General features: G+C 57.5%; 1 protein-coding gene across 1 annotated transcript; it reads right to left on the bottom strand.

Moving 5' to 3' along the window:
* Positions 1–13,851: 13,851 nt before the first annotated feature.
* SLC16A1 (solute carrier family 16 member 1) lies at positions 13,852–19,289 on the bottom strand. Its single transcript, XM_086627301.1, has 4 exons — positions 19,073–19,289; positions 15,794–15,937; positions 14,419–15,282; positions 13,852–14,129 (listed from the first exon to the last, which is right to left on the bottom strand). The coding sequence occupies exons 1-4, from the start codon at positions 19,287–19,289 to the stop codon at positions 13,852–13,854; spliced, it is 1,503 nt and encodes a 500-aa protein (XP_086483427.1).
* Positions 19,290–19,740: the final 451 nt, after the last annotated feature.

The raw sequence follows: 19,740 nt of genomic DNA, 5'->3' as shown, positions 1-19,740 counted from the left end.
GAACTTGGGAGTGCCACTGGGAACAGAGATGCCCCTGGGCAGGGCTGTGGAGGTCAGAGAGAAAGACATCGGCAGCGGAACGAGCAGCACTGCTCAGGACCTCGGCAATGACTTGACCTTCATCACTTTAACTGCTTCAGTCACCTTGACACGCCAGATTGATCGGGTTTGCGCGGCGAAGCAGGAACTCCCAGGGTGACACCTCTAAGGAGCTCGCAGCCGAACAAGCACTGACGGCAGCCCGGCTCCCCGGAGCCATCCCGGCCTCCGCCCGCGCTCCCCGCAGCCACGCGCAGCCCAGCCCGTGTCTCCGCAAGCTCTCCCAGCGCCCGAGCGCGCTCCGGGTGCACATGGGCAGCGGAGCAGGGCAGTGCCCGGGGGAGCAGGAGGAGGCACGTGGGCAGGAGAGGGGAGTTCTCCCCTGCGAGGTGGGCTGTGAGAGCAGAAACAGGGACAAACTTCCTACTTTGTCAGAATTCCCCCTGCGTCTGCATCGGAAGTGTCTCATGTCCTCGTCGTATGGATGGATATGGTCACATCGGTGCAAGCCGTGAAAAGTCAGTGATTTGCCATCCTCTGGTGAAAGAAAAGCCGGAGCCTTTGACTGGAAAGGATGCAGGAGAGGACCCAAGGTGCGTTTGGACCCAGAGAAAATTAATTTCCTTTAAAACGGGAAAATAAGCCTGTAAAAGGGTATGGCACAAAGTGAGATCGTGGAGCACAAACCTTCGCTCAAGCAACGAGTCGCTGTTCAGTAGGAAGAAGTTTCCTCCTCTCATCAGATCTGACTGTGTGATCCAATTAAAAGAAGTGGACTTTCTCCTGTCTGACCAGCACTAGCCAGCCAGCATGCAAATGCCACCAGCCCCACACTTCATCATTTCCCAGTGTAATTACTGGCGAAGAAGGCTGGGGATGAGCAACAAAATTGAGTGCGTTATCGACTGCTGCGCCCTTCGCCTGCTCCACGCACAGGACAAAGATTAGACATTAATCCTCCGGGCACCGGAGGTCTCCTCCAGCTTGTCACCAAATCAAATACTGCTCGTATAACTTATTTAACTTGGCATTTGGTTGCAGCAGCAGTGGAAAAGTATCCAGCTAATGAAGAGTTTTGTTTTGCTTGCAAACAGAGGTGCTTTCGGCGCAACAAGCTGTCCCAAGGACAGATGAGCCGGGGAGCCAAGAGCAGGGGGAAGCAGGACACGGGAGGGTGGCAAAGGGGGAAAACACACCCCAAGCCAGGGCTCATCTCAAGCCACTTCTGACCCGTGTGCCCAGGGGCGCATCTGCAGCCCCCCCAGCGCGCGCGGTCCGGGCTCCTGCCCTCAGCGGGGCACAGTGTTGGCCTCGGCACTTCGGGCTGCCCCAACCCCCTCGGGGGCAGGAGCTCCCTGTGCCTCTGCTCCCCGAAACGCCCCTGCGTCCCTCCCCCTGCTCCTCCCGGGGCTAAGCGTGGATTAGCAGGGATCTTCCCTCTTGCTTGGGAGATTAAACGTGTTATCCCTCTGCAGTCGTTCTGGATTCAGCTTATACTTTTCATTGTACAAAGCGGCTTTCATATTTGAAACCTCTCTTTTTCAGCCCTTCAGAGAGGGGTTCAGTGCACGCCCCCAGGGAGGCCAGAACCTCCGGAAACCACCTTCACTCTGCCCCAGCGCCAGCATGGTTTTGGGTCCGGATGGGCTGATCCTGCCAGCCAGGTTGCCTTCTGCACAGCATCTCTCTGCAGCTGTGCTGTGCCCTGGCCAGAGCCCCACACGTGGCTCGCGGGCACCAGCTGAGGAGCAGCTGTAGCACCCAGTTCCCCCCACTACCACAAAAAGGAGTCTTTCCCTCCTTTGTAAAGCCTTTGTAGGTGGCAGGCTGCAGAAGGCAGCTCCAAGGTGGTGGAACTCCCTGTTTCCACCAGCTCTGCATGCTGGGGGTACCCTGACAGGCTACCTGGGCACGCACCAAAGGCATCTATTTTAGTCCCCAGGACCAGGCTGGGAGCTGTGCATTAACTGCTGGCAAACATCTATAAATAGAGGGAAATAGATTTTCCTGCTGCTTCTGCTTTGTGGCTGGACAGCCCAGCGGGCAGCTCACATCACCGTCCTGCCCATCCTGCCCCCGTGCCTGCCTGCTCTGGGCAGGATGGGCGTCGGGGCACAAGTGATGCACCTTAATGAGCAGGGGATGAGGAGGGAGGCAGCGGTGGAGCTCGGCAGGCATATTCCTGACTGCACAATTAGCAATGAACAACTCCCTAATGATTGTTATAAAGTTTTAAACCAGCTAATGGGTCCTGGGAAGAAGAGTTCATGGAAAGTACAAAGCATAAAAGAGCAAACACAAGCTGTGACATTTTAAATGAGAAGGCAGGAACCAGTCTCTCTGCAAGTGATTATGGAATTATAGTACTGCTGCAGTTATCCGTTAGCCAGGGATGTGCTGGGAATGCAAAGCTGGGGCGGCATGTATGGCTTCCCAGTGCTGGGGGCTGCCTCGTGTTGGGGGGGTGACAGCACCAGCGAGGAGGGCTGCCCACAGGGGCAGGGTCCTGCTGGTCCCACCTACCACCCCAGGGAGCCGAACCTTGCAGACCCACGGGGTGCCCCGAGTAGCGCTCTGTGACGGGATGGGGGTAAGGGGATGCCAGGCGAGAGCTGTCGGGGTGGGCGGCTGGGGGCTGTGCCGAGGCGGAGGCACACGCTTGGCACCAGAGAGGCTCTGGATGGGACACTAGATTTGGGGATCAGTGCCTAAGCTCTACTCCCAGAGATTAGGAGCCTTCCTGACGGCCCCTGCCTGCCCACAGAGACCTCCTTGCCCCTTTGGCGGAGGGTCTTGGGCTGCCCCAGGACCCCGGGCTGCCCTGCAGCCCCCGACACCTTGCCCACCTGCAGGAGCGCTGCCAAAGTTTACACCTTCCTCTTTTATTTATGACTTTCATTCCATTTTCTGTTGACTCTCTGATGGCACCACTCCAATTTAATTAAGTAAATAAATAAAGTGATTAATTTAGATGCCATGGACTGCTGTGTGAGCCCTGAGAGCACTCCTGGCTGCAGGCTGGGTGGAGGCCCACGGTGTGGCCAGGACTGTGGGTAACGGAGGGGACATCCGTCAGCACGTGGCCATCGAGGATCCCAGGCTCCAACAACAGGTAGAGAAACTGGACTGTGGGGACAGGAGCAACTAAAGTCAGTTTGTGGCTTTGTGGATACGAAAAAGACTAAGGAGCATTTTTCCGCTTAGTTTTGATGCAGAGCATTTCTTTAATAAAATTCAGAGGACAACGTGGAATAACTGTTAGTATCTAATTATCTTTGCTATTGACCCAGCACTCCCAAACAGTTGGCACAGTATGGGATTTTTCCCTTAATGGGTTATTTCCAAGTAGCCATGAAATTGCACAGGATGACAAACTTTCCTGCTTTGATGGAAACTCTGCCTTCTCGGAAGGTTTCTGTGGGGAATGGAGACAAAACACTTTATGTTGGTGAGTTAGGAAGAACGTTCCTCAGCCCAAAGGGTAAATTCCTTTATTGCCTGCCTGTCTCGGGGCTGAAGAGGATGGTCTTTGCAAAGAGCACATGCAGCCCAGGAGCAGGCAAGAGATCAGCCTCTGAGGTGCAGGAAAAGAGATAAAGCAGGTAAATGGAGATAAAGCTAATTAAACTGAGATTCACGGCTACAAAGGCAGAGTAAAGAAGGTGCCTTATCTGGTGATGAGGGCAGAGGAGAGGGACTGAGGACACCTGGCTTCCAATCTCAAGCCTCCCTTTAATGCGTTACGTAGCCTGGGGCAAGGCGCTTAATTCCCGTTTTTGCCGTTTAACCCTGCACAAAGATAAACCCGCCCAGCTATTCACACGCTCCGCAGCGGTTCAGCAGCTTGGAAACGTTTGGGAGCGTTTGGGATCCCACATCCTTGTACAGCACCGGACAGCCAGGACCGCTCAGTCCAGCTGCAGGCGCATCCCGGTGTGTCCGAGCACCCGCGTCCTCGTCCCCAGCAAACAGCAGCTCCCGCTCCCAGTGCTCTGCAGTGATTGGGATTTGACTGCTGGGACATCTCGCGTTTCTGCACGTCCTCTTGCCCTTTTGGCAGCAGAACCGTCAGCAGCAGCTGTGATTTCATCGCGGGGAAGGATGGAGAGGGGAACGGCCTTCACAGCTGGGGCCGGGCAGCCCGGAGCAAACCCAAGCGATGCTCATCCGCAGGATTTCGGGGAGGGATGCAATAATAGTTATGATATTAAACAAACCCGAGGCCCACAGCTAGCGGTGCAGGTAGCAAAAAGACGATCAATATAATGGCTAATGGATAGAGAACGGCAATTTAATTGGGTGTCGTGCTTGATAAATTATTTGTAAAGTTAAACACACAATGAAAGCATTGCAGGCCTGCCTGCTCGGGAGGTCAATGAGTCGTCCGGCACAAACTGAGCCCAGATGATTAATGGTTATAAGCGCCATTGTTTGCTAAACTGACAAGTCACCAGGAGTAAAAACAAAGCTGGAATATTTTTAATTGTGTTTTATTTATGTTGCTCTGTTTGGAACCGGCTTGGTCTTTATTTGAGACGGGGGCTCGGTGCCCTGGGCTGCGATCACAGGCGCTGCCCCTGTGGCACGTCGTGCGGTGCCCAGCGCCGCGCTCGCCCGGGGAAGCTGCCCCTCCCGCGGGACGCGGCAGAGGCACATGCAGCATCCCGCCAGCACGCGGCATCCCTCCGCTCCTGCAGAGCCCCTTCCTCTGCCCTGGCCTGGCCGGGGGACCAGTCACTGCCCTGCAAAGCTTCAAATGAAAGTATCGGTGAGCCTACGTTGCAGTGAGCTTTATGCTCATACAGTTGGATTAGTGCATACCGAACAACTATATGGATTTACATTTCAAATTAACTTTGGAAAAAGTATAGTAGTCTGTTGATTGCCTAAAGTACGTAACAGTTCTTTGGTCTCACATTTAAGCCCATAAAAATGCTGCTGTTACTAAAAAATGGCTACTTTGGGAATTTGAGCCCCGCATAAGCCAATTAGATTTAAATACTGACACCATTTCCTTACAACTTCTCCTGTTATTTAAAAATGACTCCCATGCAGCTCACCTGACTGGCATTCGAACAGTGGCCGCAGACACACCGGGGCTGGACGGTGTGTGATGGTCAGCCTCGTGCTCCCGCACACAGACACGCGTGTGGATGAAAGTGAAGATGATTTAGCAAATGATTTTTTAAAAATGCAAAAGATTATTTTTCAGTAAGGCAGACAGACTAAGCAGAAGACAAGAGATGGCAGCTTTCTCCACCCTGAGCCGGGACAGGCATCCCTGGGTGTGCTCCTCAGCCTGTTATTCTAAGCCTTATTTATGTAAATCTGTCACGAAAGCGCGTGTGACAACGGTGCAGAATCTGTAGGCATAGGCAATGCAGCCCCATTTTCTCTCCTCCCCTGCTTCCTGCAGCAGCCACACCTGTGCATCACAAAATCATCACCTGGAGTTGTTTCTCCATAGTCTTCAGCTGCTCTTTCTCCTCCACCCTCCTCCTTCCTTCCCACGAGCCTCTCATCCTCACACACGGCAGCTGGGGGGGGGCTCTTCAGACACTTCTCTGGGCTCGGGGTCCAGGCCATCGTGGTCCCGAGCAAACCGAGTGGGCACAGCAAGGCGGTTTTACCTGCACACCTTCTGCAGACACTGGCAGGAGGTCAGCCCCACCCCGCCTGGGACCCCGTAATTACAGCCACAGAGTTTGGAACTAATGAAAGAAGTGACGAGGTCCCACAATGGCCGAGTCTGAATGGAGTGGTTTCTGGCACCCTTTCAAATTGATTTTAAAAATGAACTCCCTTTAATCCTCCTCCCTATCTCATTCCCTACATCGCTGATTCCTCATCAAACAGTTTAAATTAATTTGAGCCTACCGTTCTCTGCCCTGTTATCTTTCCCCCCTTCATTTATGAATTTCAAATCAACTTGTTAACAACCTACTTAGTTGCGTAATTTTGCTATAATAAACCCTGCCCCTGGCCAATTGCATATTAATTCTGGAGATAACACGCTCCACAACCGATGGTGCGGCGAGCTCATGGCTGTGGTCTCACTCCTGGTGGTGGCAGCAGCACCAGGAAATGCATTTGTACAGACCAGTAGCCCAGTGGCTGCTGGGACTTGGGCTACTGGTGCTTCACCTCCTGCTCGGGCCCGCTGCTCTCCAGCCCAGCCCGTTCCTATCTCTATTCATCCTCACGGCCCAGAGGCTCCGAAGCAAGCGGTGACACAGACAAGTACTGTTTCCAAGATGGAAACTGAAGATACAATCTATAAATCGTTTCCTAAGGGTTATGATAATGGGTTATTGATTAATAGGAGAGGGTAAAGAAAACATGGGAAGTGCTGGAGGTCATAAATCCTGTAAATTAGGTAACCTGCTCAGGTCCTCGCGTGGCAGCGACAGGATTTCCTGTCCTGGTGAAGTTGGAATTCTCACCAGCAGCAGGGCTCAGCACGGACATCCTCGTCCTGTGGCACTGGGCGCTTGTCCGGGATCCTCAAAAAAAGCCGCAGGAAAAGCAATGCTGAGTCCCGCGGGTTTCCCCTCGGCTCCGCGGGTGAAGGTCACTCCTGTCCGACGCTCCCGCTGCTCCGCCGGCCGCCCCACCGCGATGAAATTCCCATCCCCTCCCACGCTTCGCTCCCATTCCTCCCTTCTTGTCGCTCGTCAGTCCCTGAAAGCAGCACGTCTTTGTTCGACCACGCTCTGCATTAATCCCGCTCCTTCTGCTTCCACGGAGACGTGCTGCGTGCCGGTGCTTATTTTTCGTGCTTTTTGTTGTTTATTTGTTTTTTTTTTAATTTCGTGGCTAAAGAAAAGCTGTCCATTCCCTCCAACACCACCACATCAGCCAGAGGACTGCGATGAGTGCGGTGTTCCAGCCGGGAAGCGCTTTACCTTAATCACGGAACACACCCGCGCTGTTCCGAGCGCCGGTGACTCGTGACGGTGCGTGACCGGCCGGTCCCGCCGCTCGCCCCGCGCCCAGGAGCCCGCGGGAGCTGCGGTTCAGCGCCAGGAGCCCGCCGGGCCGCGGCCCGGGGCCACCGCGGCTCGGGGCCACCGCGGCTCAGCCCCCGCTCGCCCCGCGCGCGGCGCGGGCACGGCGCCCCCTGGCGGCCGCGAGCGGCGCGGCAGAGGCGCTCGCGCTCCGGTGGACGGGGCCCCCCGCGCTCCCCACGGCCCGTTCAGCCCCCGGTCCGGGGGCTGAACCCCGGGCTGTCCCGGCTGCTGGGACCCGCCGCACCCCGTCCCGCTGCTGCCCCAGGGACGGGGAACGGGGCCCTTCGCCCCCCCCTCGTCCGCTCGGGCTGTGCCCCGGGGAGCTGCGGCACACGCTGGCACCGAGGTGAGGGGGCAAAGCCGCTGCTGCCCTGGCAGAACGGGGACCGCGCAGCCTGTGGGATCACAAAATGAGGCAGCCTTAACTCCTGGGAGGAAGGAAAGCAACATGGGCTGCAGCCGCCCGCGGCGACTGCCAGTGCCCTGTCCCGGAGATTATAATGTGCATTCAGAAATTATTATAAGAATTAGTAACTGGTATTCCAGGGTGATATCCCATAATTAAACATAATGGTTTCATAGTGTTTGGCTGAGCAAGAGCCAGACATTGCAAGATAATGGCTTGCTTTGCCTTTTATTTGGCGTGTTAGATCCCCATATGGTCTCAAAAGCAGTTATTAGCACAAGTGTGTTCTGTAACGAGGTTTGTTCTGACTCATAAGCTGTTCATTACATACTTAAAGTCAAACCTGGCAAGATCTCATTTTTAGGACAGGACAAACTATAGCTTCAACTAATGGGAGACCTTACTGGTTTTGACACAGCACTTGGAAGGGGCTGATGCACTGTAAACGTGTCTGCACATCCTGGCTGGGCTCAGAGTGGGGCTGCCTGAACGCCTTTGCTGGGGCAGGGACTGCGGCCAGATGTGGCTTTTCCCCCTCTCACTTTGCAGGGGGATAGAAGCGGTTCAGGACGGTACACGGTGCCAGGCTGGGGGTTGTGCTGGATGTAGTGCCCTGACTGGCTTCTCAGCCATTTCCTAAGCTTGGGGCTGACCTGATGTAGTAGCAGAAGTTTTTCTGTGTGAGACTAAAATTGTTTTATTTACAAATGTTACTAATGCATCAGTCCCTCACTGCTCCACTTCCCACTCCTGCCCCAGCTCCAGCCCAAAGCCCTGTCACCAGCAGCGATGTCCTGCATAGCCCCGCGAGGGATTCCCCTTGGCCTTGCAGGGAGTCCAGTGCTGTTCTCAGCTCTGCCCAGGCCACGATCCCACTGGCAAACAGGTCCAACGCCCACTGAGTGCCCCTCGGGCTGCTCCAGCCACCCCGCTGCCCTGCCACCCTGCCATAGGCACTGGTGCCGGGCTGCACATATGTGCTGGGCAGAGCTGGGGCCCTGCAGCCAGGGATGGCTGGCGACGCTCCTGCAGCGCCCGCTGACAGCGCAGGACCGAGCTCTTCACTGGCAGCTTCCCCTCCCGCCCCGGTGCGCTGGGGTGGATCAAGGGATTAACCTCCGGGATGTCTCGGGAAGGAGATAATCACCAGCCCGTTTGCTGCAGTCTCAGCTGAAAGCCGGGTAAATCTGCTCCCTCCATGCAGATAAAAGCAATGAAGATATCAGCGATGTGACACACCGCAGTGTGGGACTTGACTCTTCATTACTGAGTCATCCGACTGCAGAATTGATTCCATTTTCACACGGTTTATTGCGGTTCAAAGCCTGGTGAGCTTCACCGGTTCATTGTCTGCGGGTGCTCCTGGGACAGACATCAAAGGCAGGGGAGCGCCGGAGGGGTCAGCGGGGGCTCGGGCTCCGCACCCGTGTGCGGGAGCAGCTCGTTGAGATCCTGACAGCCCAAGAGGGATGTGCAGGTGATGCACTGTGGCCCCGGGAGGCTCTGCCGAGTTACAGCGAGGTAAATCAGCTTGTCCCGTGTGCCCAGGGAAGCTGGCCTTGCGGCTCCCTCCTGCCAGACCCAGCAGGGTCCAGGGTGGCCATGAGCATCCCCTCCTCCCCCGCCGCACACCAGGGCACGGGACAGGCAGGGCGATGTGCATGGCTCTGGGCACAGATGGGTGTTTGGCCAAGGCAGGAGCCCCGATGGCTGCAGGCACCTCCTGTCTGCCAGCACAGCAGAACACCCGGGGAGCTCAGGACGTGTCTGGGCCCATCATGGGGCCAGGGCAGCCTCTTCCCACCATGCACTGTCACGGCATGCAGCGCAGGCGGGACCAGCCTGCCCGCTGCGTGCCTCCAGTCAGCTTTTTGCACAAACTCCTCCTTTGCCTCGTTGGCCCAGAGCCACCGCGAGCACCTCGCGGGCACCCCGGCTGCAGCATCCTGGCCCCTGCCCAGTCAGCACCGCATGCCCACGGGCCACGGGGCGGTTCTCCAGGCTGCACCCGAGCAATACGTCACAATTTGCGTGAGGCAGAGCAAGGTCTCAGGTCCACCCAGGGAAAAAGCCCGGCCAAAGTGCAGCAGAGTCGTCCTTGGTGGTGTTTGCAGTGAACACAGCCCATCTGCCCCGCGGGACCCACCCCGGGGCACGCGCTGCGCCCTGCAGTCACACCGCGCTGCCATGCAGCAGCCAAGCATCACTCGCCTCCCCTGTAATGGCTCCATGACACCGGCAAAGGGCTCTCATTAACAGAATATAAAGTGCAGTGAAAATAATTGATGATCATCTTGTAGCAATTGATTACCTGTCTCCCGCAACGCTGCTTTGCTCATACATTAAGGGGCTGTTGCTTTTGCTGCACAGCCCAGCAGCGAAGCTGAGCACACAGCTGTGGTCCTGCCCGTGTGCCCCCGTGCTGCGGGGTCCGGGCTGAACTGGGGCACTCGCTGCACGCAGGCAGGCAGAGAGCACTGCCTGTGCCAGGGCACGAGCCCAGAGCCGCGCTCTCTCGTAGGTGGTCCAAGGAGAAAGAGGAAGAGGAAGGCTTCCCTGAGGGCCACAAGTTCCTCTTGCAGGTTCCTCCTGCTCCTCAGCTGCAATCTGGAGGAAGCGTCTCTGCAGCCATGGTCCATCTTGAAGCCCCAGTGGGAGCGGAGGTGGGGCTGCGGTCATTCCCATGTGCCCGCCTCTCCCTCTCCCCATCCCAGCCAGAGTGGGCACCCACTGCCTCCCACCGCAGCTGAGCCCGGGCTCTGCATGCCCAGGCAGGCAGCCCAGGCAGTGGGACGGTCGCCTTTCCCTGCATGGGCCCTCCCTTCCCTGGCACAGCACTGGCCTCAGCACCGTGGCCGGGAGCAGCAGCGCTTGTTTGCAGAGCAGCCGCCCCGAGCTTTCGGCCGGAGCTGCACACTCAGCAGAACCCAAATCTCCCGAAAAACCTGAATAAACTCCCCGGGCAGAGCAGGAGCCAGGCAGGGACCCAGATCCCCTCCTCATGCTTGTCACATGAATGAGCTCCACGGGAAGGGACTGTGCCACATTGCAGGGAGGATTAGGCTGTTTCGGGAGGCCAGGAGCGTCTGAGCATGCGGGGTTGCCCCCTCCGCTGCCCACCCACGGCACCGTGGGCACCACAGCAGGAGCTTCCCATCACATGGAAAGGGGATGCAAGCCCAGGGCACCCGCAGGGCTGGGGTGCACTTGGGTAGCCCCCAGCGAGGCGGTGGGCAGGTGGAAGGTGCCCCAACACTGGGGCAGAGGCAGCAGCAGCTCCCCAGCCCACAGCCCCTGCATCTCCAGGGGTCACCCAGTGGCCCCCCCATCCCCTAGAACAGGGAAGAAGGGAAGGAGGAAGGGCAGCCACAGCCCAGGGCTAACTGGCTTGCCCCAGCTCCCACCAGCAGCGCTGCCGCTCCGGCAGCTGCCGGCAGTCAGAGCTGGCAGCGGGTCCCGGCCGCGGCTGGAGCAAACACCCGCTCCTCTGGGAGCCCCCGAGCCCCTCCCGGCCGCTGCCGAGCATTATCTGGCCGACGACCTCAGATGTTTGGGAAAACAAACTGCACGGGAATTAGCTCCCAAGTATTTCCTCAATTCTGCCCGCTATGAAGGGAATTTTATTTTGCTACCCCCAGGAGGAAGGAAGGCGGCCCGGCAGAGCGCGCAGAGGAAATCTGTGCAATAACTCCCGGGCGCTGGCTCCCCAGCACCGCCATCTGCTGCCGCCAGGAGCCCTTGGCACGGGCAGGGGGGAAGCACCATGTCCCTACAGGCGTTCCGTGACCCTTCGCAGACAGATCATGGCAGCAGGTCCCAGTGGTTACGCAGCCCCACGGGATGTCCCCGCGACAGGACCCCTCGCAGAGACCACAACCCGCTCACCCACCACCATGGCAAAAGCCGGGCTCCCGCCAGCTGCACCGTGCCCCGTGGCTATTTTAGCTCCTGGTTTACGGGTAGAGCGAGGGGCTCCAGGAGCCAGCGCCGCTCTTGTACCTCCCTGCACTGCAGATACCTTCGCTCACAGAAATAATGTGACGGAAGAGCCCCGTTCCTCCTGCGAGCTGAGCTGGGAGGGAGGAAGGAGGCAGAGACAGCCCCGGCCGGCCGGGCAGCCGTGGGAGGAGAGGTTTGCCGCAGGGCAGAGCCGCTCTGCCCCTACACGCAGGGCAATTACACGTCTGCTGCCTGACTCACTTTATAGCCTAACACAGGGCAAGAGCAGTTTCTCCTCCTGAGCCCACACACTCCTTCCCTGTGCTTCCACGGCAGCAGATCCTAGGAGCAGACCCTCAGGAGGTCCCAGAGCCGACAGGGCTGACACCCAGTTCCAGCCAGCATGGAGGGGATGGGGCACAGAGGCCATCCTGAGAAAACAACCCAGGATTTACTACCGAACTGCTCCCAGCCAGCCAAGGGAACTGCTTTCCAAGCAGCAGGAAATTATTTAAACACTTTTTCCCTTGGAAGAGGGGCTGGCGCCCTGCCCAGGCTGCACAAGCCTCTCCCAAGCAGTGCCGGGTATGGTAATGCCAGAGACAGCTGCGGTGGTACCGCAGACTGGGGCAGACAGGAGACTCCCTGCCTGGGGACAGTGGGGTACTGGGAGAGCGGAGGGTTTCTCACTGCAGAAGATGGTGGCTCCTCTCCCCACAGGCACCAGTAGTGCCCTGGGACCCCCAGCCCCCCACCCAGCAGGGAGCCTTGGCACACACCGACCCATGCAGGGCAGGGAGCGGAGCGGTGCCGGCAGCTTGTCCGTGCCTACGGAAAGGGGGGGGGGGGCCAGGGCTGAGCAGATTCACTGTGATGTGAACCCGTTACCACAGCCACACCAGACACACCGTTTGTGAAAATGGTTTCCTGGCTCTACGGTATCACAGCGCGGCACCGCGCAACAGAACCCTCTGGCACCAAACACCCTGTCGGCTTTATGAAAGTTACTCCACCGTATGAAAAGCCCCTGGTCTCCTTTGTGAGATCTGGAGCGAAATGAAGCCCGAAGGGGTCTCACTGCACAAGGAGGGGACCCCGGGGCAGCCCGAGCAGGAGCACTGTCATTTACACCCCACTCGGCACCAGGTCCACAGGCAGAAGGGCCACAGCCCCACTCACCCCTCCCCAAAACTAACCCAAAACACATGTTGTATGGCACACAGAAGTGTGAATCTAGGAAAGAAGTTCAACATTTGATGGGTAAATTGTAAAAAAAACCCAAGTTTATTTGAAAAAAAACAAAACAAAAAAAACCTCAGCTTCTTACATGATTTCTGATCAACATTTACTAGAACTTGAGAGCCATTAACCTGCTCCACGTACGTTGAGATATTTTCCAGCGCTAAAAAATAAAAAATAAATACGTACAAATTCTTTCCTCCCCCTTACATGTCTTAGATGTGAGTGGTCAGGCATCCACCGCCTTAAGATCTCAGTTGAACAGAAGCAAGTAAAAGAGGTTTCTCTAAGAGATAAAAGCGAAAACAGAAGGGCTGTCTCAGGGATGTACCACCTCCACCCTCCCCACCCCTCCGCTGTGCCCAGGGTCAGGCACCGATCCGGCACCCCGACCTGGCACCGTCAGCCGAGCCCCCGTGTTCGCACCCGTTTTGCGTCACCCAGCGTTGGGCTGAGAAGAGGCACTGCCAGGGCAGAGTCGGTGGGCAGGGGGAACCCCAGCCCTCCCCACGGAGGGCTTGGCACACAGGGGCTGCCACAGTGGGCAACGCTGCCCAACCCCAATGACAGCCATCCTTCTCCAACCCCGATATCCCATGAGAGCACAACTACAAAGGAGGGATTTTAAAGAACTACAGTAGCTAAAGTGTTTTCAAAACATACCTAAAAGACCACCTACAGAGCCAGGAGGCACCCGGCACAGGAGCCGAAGGCCACCTTGCCCCGTGCCCGGATCTCCCCCTCCGTGGAGGGCCTGCGGTAAGAAGCGTGTGAAGCGGTATTCATCCGGGGCCAGCCCTGAAGCCCATCGTGCTCCAACAAATCCAGTATCCTGCTTTTTATGGCTTTTTAACAACAAACCTCCCCAAGACACACGCGTACGCACACCCCCCCACCCCAAGCAGAACACAGAGCTAAAGCACGGTTTAGTTAAGGCTCGTCCAGGTTCAGCTAGACACGGCGACTGTAAGGCACGTATTAGTACATCCCTGTGACTGTTAAAAAGCCAGACTATAAAAAGCCCCCCCGGCCCCCGACGCACGAGGATACTGCGAGTGTAGTCCTGTTACCTTTGTTGGAAAGACAACTCAGAGCCCGGTTAAAAATGAACACCTGGTTTAAACACTTCTCACGGCCGTCCAGCGCCAGTGGAGCACTGCCCCGGCCGCCGCGCCAGGGCAGCGGCGCTTCCGACACTCCGGGATTGACACCGGTCCCTCACATGTGGCTCTCCTCCTCCTTGACGCCGTCCTCTGCGCTCTTCTGAGGCGAAGGGGCCACGTCGTTGTTTGCCTCTTTCTGCTTCTCCGCCTCGTCGACGTTGGTCTCCTCCTCCTTCCCTTCGTTCCGCGCCTTCTCCTCTGCCTTCTGCTCCTTTGCCACCAGGCGGTAGTTGATGCCCATCCCAATGAAGAGGTAGATCCCAGAGACGATGAGGATGACCCCGCAGGCCCAGTACGTGTACTTGTAGTCACCGTACATGTCGTTGAGCTTCCCTGAGGGACAGAGAGGGGACAGCGTAGCAAGATACCCCCAGAACTGCTCCAGGCTGTGGAGATGTTCCCAAGAACAGCCCCAGCCCATCACCCTCAGCTTCAAGCCTTTATTCCTCCAGCCCCTGCTCCCCCACCCTGTGCCAAGGGCTCAGCCCCCAGTTCCTCAGCCATTGCTCAGAGGGAGGGGCAGCCTCAAGGCCAGTGTTCCCCCCTTTCGCCCCTGCCCCAGTGCTGGGGTTGCCCATGGCTTGGAGAGATGGGCATAGGACCCCGGCACAGCATGCCCTACCTAGCAGAGGGGGTCCCAGAAGCACGGGGCAGCACTCCACGATGGTCACCAGGCCGACAGCGCTGGAGAACCGCTGCGCTCCCACCAGGTCCATGAGGGTCTCAAACAGGACTGAGCTCAGCCAGCCGAAGGCAAAGCCGAAGAAGCCGGCGTAAATGCAGAAGCCGGCATAGGTGGTGGACATGGGGGCCAAGAGGTGGCACACCCCGTTGTAAATCACAGAGATGGCGAAGAAATACTGGACTCTGGGTCTGATCCACTTGGTGTTTGCCACCAGTCCCATGGAAGGTCTGGCCACCATGTCTACAAAGGCCAGGATGGAGAGCAGGAAGGCTGCGGACTCGTTAGCAATCTTCTTGCTCTTTGCGTAATTGCTGAGGAAGACCAAGGGAGTGAACAGCCCAAAGAACATGATCACATTGCCCGACAGATAGAGCAGGAAGCCTCTGTGCGTGAACAGGGACAAGTCCAAGAACTTGTTGATCGTCTGGAAGAACGTGCTCTTCTCTTTCTTGGCCTTTCCGCCGATGAGGTCTGCGCTGGTGTCACCGTCGTCCTTCTTCACCGCCTTCCCAGCCTCCTGCAGCACCTCCTTGGTGGGCTCTTTCTTCAGCTGGTCTGGCTTGGGCCCTATGGGCCGCATCAGGGACCCGGCCACGCAGCAGTTCAACAGGAGACCACCGAGGATGAGGAAGCTGCCGCGCCAGCCGAATATGCCGAAGAAGAGCTGGTTGACGGGCGCCAGGGTGGAGAGGAAGACGGGACTGCCCGCCATCGCCAGCCCGTTGGCCAGCGGACGCTTCTTGAAGAAGTACTTGCCGATCATGGTCAAGGCTGGGTTCAAGTTAAAGGCGAGCCCGAGGCCTGAAGGAGAGGAGAGACGCGGGGCTCAAAGCTCAGCCACCCCACGAGCCGGCAGGGCCGGCCGGCCGCGCGGGGTTTCAGCTCCGGGGGTGTCCCAGCTCTGCTCTGGATGTACAACTTCCCGATCGCACGAGCGGCGCTCGGCCCCCGCTGCCGACTCGGGATGAGGCACCAGGGCAGCGGTGCAGCCGCGCGCAGGAATTCGGGAGCTGGAAGGGGAGAACCACCCCAGCTGGTGAGAACCCTTACGTCGACTGGTGCGACACAACCCCAACCCAACAGGTGCTCTCCGTTCTCAGCACAAACACTGGACCTGTGCGGTCACCAGTACGGTCTCCCCACGTTATGTCACTGGGGCCATCTCTTATTAGAGTACGTAACAGGAATCAGGATTTAGGTGAATTCACCACAGGCATTCCCTAATAATTACTGGGTGTAAGTCGTTCCTCTTGCTGCCCCAGGAGAGGCCTTACCTCCGTAGCAGCCCCGTTAGGGCAGAGCCAACACTTACCCCCTACGACCCCGACGCAGAAGTAGAGCTCCTCCACCGTGTTGCAGAAGGAGGCTGCGATCAGCCCGCAGCCGGAGAGGCAGCCGCCGGCAATCATGATGGGTCGGCTGCCATACTTGTTCACCAGGATGCTGCTGATGGGACCTGGGAAGTCGAAGGAGATAAGCCCGGAGATTAGTTGACTTTGCACATGAGATAAGACAGCCGTAGGCAAGCACACAGGAGGCTTATTGCCACAGGCTTCAGCTTTCAAGTGACGCTTCGCCCAGCGAGGGAAGTGGGGCAAGGGGAAAGGACGGGAGGTTCAGAGGCAGCTGGAGATAAGTGGTGTTTGGTTAGAGCACCGGCAGGAGCCCGGCCGGAGAAGCCAGCCTCCGGTCACTGCCAGCATGCCGCAGCTTCTGCGGCTGCCAGAGGCTGCTTACGGCTGCAGAAGCCTGTGACTTCCGAGCGAGCTGCCTTCCGTGGGCCATGCTGGGAGCTGTCGGGGCACAAGCCACCCCAGGGACAGGGCGAAGCCACCTGCCTGGCACGGGGCTCTGCTCTGCCCGCAGCCACCCGCTCGCCCACCCCGGGCTGGGGTCTCGGCAGCAAAGCGAGCGTACAGCAACGGCCCATCTCCAGCGAGAGGCTTCTGATGGAGACCAGGCAAAGCTGTGAAGAAACAGCTCCGACGGGCACAGGCGAAGCTCCCCGAGAGCTCGCAGGAGCAGCGCCGTGCACCCGGGAGAAGGGGAGCTTCTGTTTTCACTGCTACCCCCACTGTGCCCAATTGCTCTGCACACCCACCTTTTGAGAGCTTTGTTATCAGGAGCTTGAGTCCAAAGCAAACAGTGATTAGATACCGTGAAGCACACTCTACAGACACTAAAACGTATTTAAATAAACTGAATGAACATCCATCGAATATTAACAGACCTCGTTTTGCCATTAACGGATAGCAAGGTTGTCAACATGTTATTCGTGGGTCCTCAGACGCTACTTGACCTTCTTGCCCAGTTTAAACAAAGCCTGGAGAAGGTTACAGAAGCTCTGCTGGCGCAGAGGCTGCCCCAGCCCTGCAGCATCCCGCTCTCCACAGCCAGCGCGGTGCCAAGGTGCCAGCCAGAGCCGTCTGCACCAGAGGCTCCAACCTGATGCCCCCAGCAGCCAGGAAGGAGCCACAGCCCCAGTCCCATGAGAGGTGGCAGCAGCACCGGGGGCTTCCACATCACCCCAAGCCCCGCACACTTCCCCACAGAGCGCTCAGCACTTTGCAAAACCTGTACCTTGAACTCAGCAAACGCGATGCCCCTGGACAGAGTTGAAAGGCAGCAGTGCCTTTCCTCCGGGAAATCCAGCCCAGACCAGCAGGCTCCAAGGGCAGCTGGCAGAAACTGCCAGGCTGGGCAGTGCCATGTACCCTGGTGACAACTGCCCCCCACTTGTTTAATTAAAAGAAAAAAAAAGAAGAATTGACACCCACTCCTGTTTTAGAGATTCACATGAAGCACTTCTGACTAAACATTTGCTGATCTAGTTTGATTATTCATGCTGTGGAAAAAAAAGTGTAAGTAATGGAACCAGAGTCCTCCCTAATCCTAGCGTGGAGCTGAGAAAGGGGCGTTTGAGATCGTTACCCGCACGTACCCCGATGGTGACTGCCCGGGGCGGCTGCGTGGGGCTACAGGACGTGCTGCTCCACCACCCCCAGCCCCACCTGGGACAGCAGCTGCCCCAGCCCCGTGTGATACTATCAGCCACGGCGTTCTGCCAGACCATGAGCTACTTTGATCGCCTCCAAGCAAGCGCACGGTTTCCACAGGAAGTGTCCTGAGGGACAGGGAACAGGATGCACACTACGACTGCTCCAGCACAATTCAGATCCTGCAAAGGGCTTGGGCTCAGGCTGCAGGAGCCCTGGGACGGGTGAGCAGGGCAGTGGCACATCCCCGTGCTCCGGCAGCCAGGGATGTACCCAGGCAGGTCTGGGTTACCCTCAGCATCCCTGCCATCAGCCAGCAGCTCAAGCCCAGCGAGCTGCTGGGATTCACTAGCAACAGTTCGAGGGGAGCAGGAGAGACAAGTCAGTGTGGAGGGAGCGGGACAACCCCCGGACTGGAGTGGGGAGTGCTCAGCCCAGCTGCCAGGCAGTGCTGCCCCAGAGGGACCAGCTCCGAGCTATTAGGAGAAGAGCAGTGGCCCAGATTGAGTCTCATTAAGGCAGTTACATGGTTTACAAGCTTGTTATAACATCGGAGCAGGGAGATGTGCCGGTCGCTTCGCTAGCTGAGCGAGGACAAAGCAGAGCCTGTTCCCCCAAAGGAAAAGCCTCGTGCTTGGCTGGGTGCTGACGTCAGCCCCTTTCCATGCACAAATGCAATGAGGCCGCGGGCAGCGTGCCAGCTGGGGATGGCAGCGGTACAAGCTCTGCTTTGCCTCTGAAGTGGACACAACAGCAGGCTCCCAACGAGCTGCTTTCAGCAGAGCGACCCAGCGCAAAGCTGCGCTCGCAGGCGGGTGCGAGGGCTGGGAGCGCATCGCCCCGCAGGGGCACTCTGCCTGCTCCTCGCCAGTTTAACACAGGCAGAAAGCACAGGGCTTGGGGATTAAAAGACTCCAAGAAGCAGTTTCTGAAGGATGAGGGAGGGGAGCTGCTCCAGTTTAAGTAGTTTTGCTTTATTCTGCTCGTGTCTCTGCGCTGCCAGCGCACACTGCCACCCCCAAACAGCACGAGCTGCCTGCGGCGCTGCTCGGCACCAGCGAGGAACAGGCAGCACCAGGTCTCAGTGTCCTCCAGAGCACAGCTGAGCCTCGAGCTGACCAGAAACCAGGGACAGATCCCAGCCACTGTTTGCTGCCTTAAAAAAAAAATATCCACATCTTATCTAAAAGAAAGAGACCCTGTGAGTGGGGGGTCCTACACGTGGCACAGTGGCTCCCCCGGCCTTCGGGCAGGCGCTGGGAGCAGACACAGCACCCGCAGCACACTGTAACAAGGACAAGGGCAGAATTACACAAGTCATAATTCCCCGGAAAGATTTTACTTACAGCTTTGCAGAGGAGGACAGATTAACCCGGTTTTTGCATTCTGGGCATTAAATAGAACTTTTTGAGCAACCTCCTTCAAGCGAGCTCGCTAAGGGAAGTTTTGCTCTCAAGTAAGGAGAGAAATCGGATTTTTAGCAAAGTTCTGGTGGTCGTTCCTACAGCAGGGTGTGAATCATTAGACCCAGCAGGAGAGTTGCATCCTGTACTGCAACGCACGAGCACAGGTACTGCTGCCTCCAGTCCACTTACCTCCCGCGTACATAACAGCCAGCATGATGGAGGAGATCCATGAGACTTTGCTGCTGGACGCACTGAAGATGACCTCAATCTCTTTGAAGAACACGGTGATGGATTTGGGGAAGGCATAGGAAAACCCAATGGAGATGAAGGCTCCGATGACCACGGCCCATCCCCATCCTCCCTCAGGAGGAGTGTATCCCACAGGGCCTCCGACGGCCGGTGGCATCTTGAACCAAGTTGGCGATAACTCAGTGGAGGTTCAAAGATCTGCAAAGGACAAAAGTATTGCCTCAGCTGAAAGCAGATGGCTCCATACCCTCTCCCTGGCATGCAATGGCACGGCTCGAGCCCTGCTCGCAAGGCTGGCACGGCACCAGCACCCCGGACCACCTCCAAGAGAGCTGATGCAAGAGGTGAGCACTCAGGGCTCACACCAAGACTGCCCCAAAACACATGCTCAGATCACGGCTCGCCTTTAAGAATCCTGGCCAGCAGGTATTTATAATCAACAAATTTAGGACATGATGCTCTGTCCTAAGCTGAAAAGGGCAGGCAACATCCTGGCCAGCAGCAGCCAGGGCACAGTGGTGAAGTAGGCAGGGCTACCAGCAGCACCAGGATGGCCCCAAGGAGGGGCAGTGGCCAGTCTGGTCAGGGCTCACCTGCTGCTGTGGCAG

The sequence above is a fragment of the Tauraco erythrolophus genome, chromosome 27 (assembly GCF_009769465.1).
Source record: "Tauraco erythrolophus isolate bTauEry1 chromosome 27, bTauEry1.pri, whole genome shotgun sequence".
NCBI lineage: Eukaryota > Metazoa > Chordata > Aves > Musophagiformes > Musophagidae > Tauraco > Tauraco erythrolophus.
The sequence above is the reverse complement of the archived record's forward strand: the minus strand, read 5'-3'. Positions and strand labels throughout refer to the sequence as shown.